This window comes from Nicotiana attenuata, chromosome 6 (genome assembly GCF_001879085.1).
Source record: "Nicotiana attenuata strain UT chromosome 6, NIATTr2, whole genome shotgun sequence".
Taxonomy (NCBI): domain Eukaryota; kingdom Viridiplantae; phylum Streptophyta; class Magnoliopsida; order Solanales; family Solanaceae; genus Nicotiana; species Nicotiana attenuata.
Genome location: NC_031994.1, coordinates 2,365,554 through 2,374,044, shown reverse-complemented (window position 1 = coordinate 2,374,044; position 8,491 = coordinate 2,365,554). Strand labels below are relative to the sequence as shown.

Here is an 8,491-nt window from a genome sequence, read left to right as displayed (position 1 = left end):
GGATTTGGGTGAAGGATCGGACTATATTGAAAACAGTTATACGTAATCTTAGCTAGTATTTCTGTAAGAATATTTTTACGGCTTAAACTTGTGACATTCGATCTAGTCACAACGCGGCAATTTAAAACGTTGCAGCCAAGCTTCACTTTCATCTAAATTAGAGAAATATTTCTATTTTGAAAATTTAAACTTCTTTCTCTATACATTTAAAAAACATTTTCATACAAGAAAAGAAGTATATAGCAATACAACAAATAGATCTAAAGTTAAAACTTACACACATCCAATATTAATTTACACTAACTAAACCTATGAATGCATAACATAGGTTCGCACTTTTAAGTTAACCATGGTTAATAATAAAGTTGTCACATATTTTGTCACTAATCATGATTAGTTAATATATAATAGTGTGAACATAGGTGCATACAGATAATTGTTTTGTGGTTCTATCGTCCAGAGAGAAATGATCTTATGAGCAAAAACCTATACCTAAGAGAAACAAAAGAAGAAAAGATACATCTTCTATTTACCTTTTACCCATATAACAACTGTAACAAAGGGCAGCTCGATGCATAAGTTATTCTGCATTTTCGCAGGGTTCAGGGAAGGCCGTATTTTAAGAGGATGTGATGTAGATAGCCTACCCTAGTGCAAGCATTAGTGGCTACTTCCACGGCTAGAACCCGTGATCTATAGGTCACACGGAGACAACTTTACCATTGCTCCAAATTCCCATCTAACATTGTAACAAAGGGCAGCACAGTGCACAAGCCGCGTTCACGCAGGGTCCGGGGTAGGGCCACATCTCAAGAGGATGTGATATAGACAGCCTACCTGATATGATGTAGACAGCATTAGTGGTTGCTTCTACAGCTCGTACCCGTGACCTATATGTCACACGGAGACAACTTTACCGTCGCTCCAAGTCTCCCCTTCCCATCTAACATTGTAACAATAACAACAACAAACCCGGTGTAATCCCACAAGTGGGGTCCAGGAGGGTAGTATCTATGCAGATCTTGCTCCTACCTGATAAAAGTAAAAAAACTGTTTCCGATAGACCCTCGGCTCAAGACTACGTACAAAAGACTACTGTAAATATTGAAAAAGACTACATAAAAAAGGGTAATAAAAGTCTCATCTTACAAACAAAAAAAAATAGATTCCATATCATGTCTGAGGAAGAAACATAGTACAAAACCACAAGAAAACACAGAGAAATATAAGCATAGAGGTCAATTTCACTACACACTAAGACTTACGTTGAACAAATTTACGTGGTTTTATAGATTTAACAGGCTTACCAAATATGCCACAAACACCACAACCAGAAACCTTAGGAGATGGAGGATCTATGGACGGTTCCATGTAGTTATCTTTAGAGCGATAACTAATACGAGGTTTTGGTTCTGACGATGATGAAGATTTTTGTTCTTTCTTGTGTTGTTCTTGAGGATGATCATGAGTTGAAATTTTGTTGAGTTCTCCAGATAATAATTTATCATCCCATATTAAACCTGATGAACCTTGTCTTCTAAATGATATTTCTGACCTTGGCAATATTTCTCCTGTAGTTGAAGCCATGACACTTTATTCTTGTTCTTCTTCTTGATCTAATAAGGGGAATTCTTGATTTGAAGATATCAAGGTGAGTTTGAGTCAAAAGGATTTGTTCAATCTTGATATACTAAAAGAAATTATAAGATATGAAAAGATTAGTTGGACAATGATGTGATCATAAAATTAATGATATTCCATTTTGTAGCTGGTGTTTGAAATTACTTGTTTGCCCTTTGAAATTAGTGAAACTATTTTTGAAGTCATATGGATTGACAGTATATATATCATTAAATTAGATAATTCGATTTTTTTTCTGACTCGGTGTCTGGTATACGTATTGTGATCCAGCATTTGAGAATAATCCGTTCTCTAATAAAGACGAATCCATACCCAAGACTCGAACCCGAGATAATCTGATATAAGACTTGTAATTTCAATCCGACAAGTAGGTTGGATATGAAGGTAGTAAGGAAGCACAAATATGGACGACAGTCAGAATTATATTAAAGTAGCAGCCATCTTTGAATAGAAAATTTGTTTTCAAAATTTTCATGAAAAAAAAAATATGAGTAAGAAAATGTCACTAGCAAATACGGTGACTTTTAAATTTAAATCTTCCAGATTATTTCTTTGTGATTGATTTGATTATTTGGGAAAGTCTAAAATATTATGTTATGTTTCCCTCTTGCTATTTGTTTTTATCCACGTTTAGGTAATGAGTTAGAAGTTAATGAGGTTACTACTGTATGATGATTTAATCTGAAGTATTAATATGTCGAGTAACTAATTGAAAAATATAAGATTTTCCAATGAATTAATAACTAAAGTAAAAAATGAATTGATCTTTTCTTGATTTCCTACCCGATATCCGGTACCCGTCTTGGACCCAACACAGAAAGTCTTTGGGAGTAAAACACTCTCTACTAAAAGAAACTCCATTTCCAGGGCTCGAATCTGAAACTTTTAGTTTAGAATGAATTAATGCGTAAACATTATCATACTAAAAGGCTATATTCCATCTGCCTATGCTACTCCACTGCAACAATTTCTAGCAAATACTTATGACTTATCCATTGACTTGGTTGTTTCAAAATCTTGTAAGTTTCAAGTACCTCCAAAAAGATTTACACCATTTTCACTTCCATTTAACACTGTCAAAACAAAACCTTGAACCAAGCTACAGTAAAAGCTTTTTCAGAACTAAGTTTTCATATTATCCTACTGATATCCTATCAGACATGTTTCATCAAGCCCTTAAAACTCTACTAATTGTTTGAGGTCACTACTGAATCCAGCCTTCTTTTGACTTTGAGAATTTCACTCAGAGGTTTTGGACCTGAAAAATCTTCTCTTTCACTTCCTCCAGATGGCACAATCCTCTCAAAAGAATTTCCATCTTCTCTTCCTTTTCTCTTTTCTGCTCTAATTTGAGCTAGTGTCTTTGGTCCACCAAAGATCTTAGGAACTTCAGTCAATCTCTGCCTAGAAGCCATCCTCCTAGGGGCTTCATTTGCAAAAGGCCGGGACCTGCCCCGTCTCCTGTCCTTGAAATGCTGATGTCTGTAACTGCTTCCTTGAGATTGTCTCAACTTTTTCAGATGATTGGAACTTTCAAGTACAGTGTCATCCTCAAAGGAGGAGAAAGAAGCATTAGTCTCCACTTTTGAAGCTAGTCTATGAGGCATCCACCGAGAACCTTGTGGCCGATGCCTATCCCTGCGTTGCTCACGAGCATTCAACCTAGACAGGTCTAACCTTCTGGACAAGTAATTTGGAGGATCACTTTCAATGACTCGACGCTTCTTCAGAAGGTCCCGAAGGTCCACATTGCCTCCGCCACGATAAGCCAGTTCTCTAGGCAACTTTCTTTTATGTGGTACACTGTGTCTTCCATGAGCAGGGACAACGATTTCTCTGACATATTCATTTATTTCATGATTCTCAACATTATCATAATAAGAATCGTCTAGTTCTTCAGACACAATTCTCATGTCTGGATATGCAGGATCATACTCAAGGTTGTTCTCAAAATCAAATCCAGCAAACCGCTCGTCAAACTCCCTGTCTTCCATATCATGCTGCAGTAGGTAACTATGATCATCTTCGTGACTCAAACCTTCTATTCTATCATCAACAAGAACATCAAAACCAGGAGATGATTCCAACCACTCCTCTCTCTCCACATTGTCCTCCACTTCTTCGTCTGAGCTCCGGTCTGGGGACAAATCGGATCCTCCTTGGGTAAAGCCTTCAGCAGGTACTAAGGAATCTAACCTTACTGCAGTAGCTTCTTCAGAAGGAGATCCTGAAGTCTCATAAGAAGCAATCTGCTCACCTACATCATTAGTCATCAAATGGAGATCCACTTTTGACTTGATATATTCACGTGCTGCTGCCTTGGACCCAGTTTCAGAAGAATTAGAGGGCTTCTCCACTGATGCAGGACCAGTTTCACTTCCTGCAGATGTCTTTTTCTCAGCTGTTGGTCCATCAGGGACTCCAGACACTATTATCGAGGATTTCCATGCAGTTGTACTGTCATCAGGTCCATGCAAAAATGAACATCTTTCACCTTTATTGCAATAGCTATTGAAATAGAAGTAACAGGGAACATTTGTCTTGTTAACAGGCACTGCAGATTTATTGTGAGGAGGAGCAGATTCAGATGACGTCTCAGCACGGCTCTCTAATGGCTGAGGAAATGAACAGGAAAATATTAACACAATCAAAGAATAAAATATAACAAGTTCAAGAAGCAATTTTAGACAGGTCAGAAACAAGGACATGAAAGATCACAAAATCTAATTTTCTGTTAGCTAGGTACTAAAGTAACCAATTAAGTCATACAAAGCAATGATCAACCAAACGAGAAATCAGACGCGAAAACCTTCAGACTAGGCACTTTTTCGTTTTTTTTTGGGGGGTATGGTAAATCCAGCTCCCAAACCGGTCTGCCTAACACCAACCTTTATCCATTTTGCTCCCTTAATGACTCGAATCCCCAACCTCATGGTTGGAGGTGGGTGCTCCTGAATTCTGCGGTTTTCTTTCTATTATAGTTGCTCTCCCTACGTAGAAGCTTTTTTTACAAGACTCTTAGTTGGTGGGATAAGAGGATTAGTTTCAACTAAGCTATCCCTCCTCATTAATCTCATTTATACCCCAAAAGCCTCTTTTCTGTTCTACCAGAAGAATTCATATGAGCACATCTTAGCTCCTTGTATATGCATACAGAATTGGTATCATTAATTTCTGGCATAATTGAACGTCAAAATCTTACAGCCAAGTGACAATCAAAAGGAGAAAGAATGTTCTATGTTAGTGTTCATATTTATAAACCACTTATTAGAAGTGAAGTAGATTACTGAATTCTCCTGTGGCTTGAGAACGATGAAGTCATTTTGTCAGAGTAACAAGAAGATTTAAACATCTCCCTCAATTCGACCAATCCTGCAATATTTCCTTTAAATCCGTCAATAAGGCATTAAGGTTCAGGGAAATGAGGGAACAGAACCAGAGTTTCTTCAAAGAGAGAATTTCTAGGAGTTAAAAATATGCTTCGGCACTGATCATGTTGCAGTTTTTTGTATCTTAAAGTACTTGAATCCACTTTGCTAGATCTTACGCAGGTTTTTGCCGAATTCTGTTGGTAGGTTTCGAGAACTTCACATAAGAAAATCATAGATGGAAATTTGTGATGAGCGTTTGCTGTTCTTTTTCTAAGTAATGTCAGTTTCAAGATACTTACATAAAACCAATAAATGAAAAGGAAATATTGATTTCCATTTGAAAGATTTAAACATCTCCCTCAATTCGACCACTCCTGCAATAGGGAATTTTTTGGGCCACCACACCATGGGAAGGGGAAGGAACATGAAATAAGGGAGTGCGCGGGGAGGATAAGTAGAAAGGATACCAAACGAAATAGGCTACCTCAGTTGGATGTAAGTACAGTGGTAAATTAAGTTTGCTGAGGTAGCTTTATAGATATACTTGATAGAGTGATGTTTGACTGTGTACAGATATACTTGATAAGAGTGATGTTTGACGGTGTGCAGGAAATCATATTGAAAGAGAATGTCCAACTCTAGATATATCAACGTCATTTATTTTAAGATATAGTTGGATATATGGTTCCTAGAACATGAAATGATGAGTCAGAACAAGTAAAGAATACAAGAGATGTTGGTGAACACTTAAACCTTTAGATAGTTGCACTGGTTTTCTAGTCAGTTAGCACTTCAATGACTCTTGAGGTTTCAAACATCGTGTTGCTCCTATAAAATGTTGCACTATACTCTTCCCAAAAACAAATCCGGATCTTGAGCTCTAAGCTTGTTAAATTCCCCCCAAATAGTTCGCCATGGATTTGGCAGACATAGGTATTTGAGGAGCCAGTAACTTTTAGTGGAGATCTATATTTCTTGACTCCTGATGGCATCTCGTTGTCTTAGACACAGGTCTTGAGGAGCCAGTAATTTTAGCGGAGATCTGTATTTCTTGACTACTGATGATAGGAAATGTGCTTCTTCAATAGGGAGATATCTCGTTTTCCCAGTCTTTCATGAGAAGAGTACATTGCAACATTCTTTAGGAACAACAAGATATTTGAAACCTCAGAGTCCTTAAAATACCCAAATCACCTAACTGACAAAATGCCTAGTGCAATTATCTAAAGGTTTAATTGCACCAACATCTCTTGAATTCTTTACTAGTTTAATCGTCTACTTCATATATCTTTTATTCGGAAATAATTTACTCTAACTAACTCTTAAAATAAAAATATGACGTCGATATGTCTAGAGTTGGATATTTGCTTTCAAAATGATTTCTTTTACACCATCAAACAACACAATATCAAGCATATATGTAAAGCTTTCTCTACATCTAACTGTGGTAGCCTACTTTTTAGATCGTGATTGCTCTACCATCCTGGAACTTAGGTAGACCGTAAACAAAGTGTAATTGTCCTGCGCGATAGACTAACACTAATATTCTTAAATTTTGAAAGAGGAAATAGATAAAAGTCATCCGAGCTCAACACACTATTTTAAGCTGGGAGAAATATTCAAACCAAAACAAAAGCATAGTTTATTTTGTTGCATGTTCGCAGTAATAATATGTCACAAAGCAAAGATATCAATTTCAAGGCATGTCAGCTTCGTGCTTACCGGATGCCGAAAAGCGCATGTTGGATTAAGACAGCTTCCTGCCAGCCAGTACCAACAATCCCTGGGGTTGAGCCTAGCTATCTCACTATGTCGATATTCACATTCTATTCCCTGGTAAAAAGAATCCATATCAACAAAACCCAGATTCTCAGATACAACACTTGAAATAATGAGCCAACAACGCACACGAAACAAAGATATTCATGTCATGAGTCAAGAATGCACAGGTAACAAAAAACAACAATGGCAAATGTTCATGGTATTGAGAACTACTACTCTGATTATTGTGATCCCATCATCTCTAAACCATAATTAGACTTAAACTAAAAAGCTAAAGTTATAAATTAAAACACAATTAAAGACAATAATAACTTAAACAAAGAAAATGCGCCAATAGAGCAAACTAAATGTAGACAGCTGACTGAACTCACGATCACCGACTCAATTTGCTAGAAAATGTTAACATAACACACACATCTTCAACCCATTGAATTTCCCTTGCATAAACTCACCACTTAAACACTTAAAATTCAAATGTAAAAGAAAATCCAAGAAACCAACGCAACATAATCATGACAAAAGATACATCCACCAGTGTATAAAGACCCATAAACGCACAGAATACACACACACACACATTTCCATTTCATACGTTAGTGTTTGCTAGAAACAAAGATTAATATATTAATCTAGAGTTTAAACCAATATTTACACACTTAGGTCATGTAAAAGGTAGTTGCGGGTAATTCAACATAATAACCATTGATTGAAACCTAGAACGAATGATAAATAAGCTGCTATAAAGTTATATCGAATTTAAATTTGAAAAAAGCGAAATTAGAAGGAAATGCAAATGAAAAAAAGGAGAAAATATGGAAAAACCTTCTTGCAAGTGAGGGGAGAGGCTAAGAAATAGACACAATCAGTGTTGCGCTTTAACAATTCTTCCTCCATTTTTCTCCCACAAATTGATTGATTATACAAAATGTGCAAATTTCAAAGCATTACGTACAATATAACTGGATGAAATGTGAAATTCTCAACTCTGATTAAAAACAAGAAACCCTTAACGGTGTTCTATGTATACACATATACATACACCTGCATACGAAGAGGTGTAAGGTGTAGGGTCGGGTGGGGGGAAGGGGAGGGGGGGGGGTTAGAGAAGAGGGGATGGTGGTAGTTCATATATATGCTGCTTTCGAGTATTATAGAAGCTAACGCTTGGGTTTTTTATTAATTTTATGTAATTTTGCGGTTATGGTCCTTGCTTTTTAAGTATGTTTGGAAACTAGCAGCTGCTTACTCTCGGGTGTGCACGGGTCATCTATTCACTTTGTAACGTAAAAATAGCACAGTCTAGTTAGTTTTCGGACTGGTCATTCAAAAATAGCCAGCGTTTATCAAGTCAATAAAAAATAGCCACTATTTTGCTGCAACAGAGACCGGTCCAGCATAATATACTGGAGTTCGGTGCACCTGTGTATGAACTTCCAGTATAATATGCTGGAGTTCAAGTATACTTATGCTGGAACTCCAGCATAATATACTGGCGTATTTTCCGGATTTTAAACAGTATTTTCGCTCAGATTTATCTTTACATGAAAAGTGGCTAGATTTCGATTACTTTTGAAACTGGGCTATTTTTCAACGACCACTTGTAAACCTGGCTATTTTTGAATTTCTCCCCTTTGTAATAGCTCATAAATTACATAGGAGTATAAATTGCACTATGCAAGTCGGTACGGCGAACTCTG

General features: G+C 36.8%; 2 protein-coding genes across 2 annotated transcripts in view; both read right to left on the bottom strand.

Annotated features, from left to right (window-relative positions):
- Positions 1-1,706, bottom strand: part of LOC109227576 (uncharacterized protein At1g15400) — a 4,582-nt gene extending 2,876 nt beyond the window's left edge. Inside the window, exon 1 of the mRNA XM_019392776.1 lies at positions 1,308-1,706. Coding sequence (XP_019248321.1) covers positions 1,308-1,587 — 280 coding nt within the window. The 5' untranslated portion in view covers positions 1,588-1,706. The remainder of the gene's footprint in view (positions 1-1,307) is intronic.
- Positions 2,649-7,879, bottom strand: LOC109226473 (zinc finger CCCH domain-containing protein 32-like). The gene is made up of 3 exons (XM_019391232.1): positions 7,617-7,879; positions 6,735-6,845; positions 2,649-4,256 (listed from the first exon to the last, which is right to left on the bottom strand). Exons 1-3 carry the CDS (start codon positions 7,686-7,688, stop codon positions 2,829-2,831), a joined length of 1,611 nt encoding a protein of 536 aa, XP_019246777.1. The 5' UTR covers positions 7,689-7,879; the 3' UTR covers positions 2,649-2,828.

What these genes read in the sequence shown, in the direction of transcription:
- LOC109226473 (XM_019391232.1), bottom strand. Translation starts at nt 7,688, where the DNA reads ATGGAGGAAGAATTGTTAAAGCGCAACACTGATTGTGTCTATTTCTTA. An exon ending in CTCCCCTCACTTGCAAGAAG is followed by an intron (nt 6,846 to 7,616) that starts GTTTTTCCATAT and finishes TCTTTTTACCAG; the next exon opens with GGAATAGAATGTGAATATCG. An exon ending in CATGCGCTTTTCGGCATCCG is followed by an intron (nt 4,257 to 6,734) that starts GTAAGCACGAAG and finishes TCATTTCCTCAG; the next exon opens with CCATTAGAGAGCCGTGCTGA.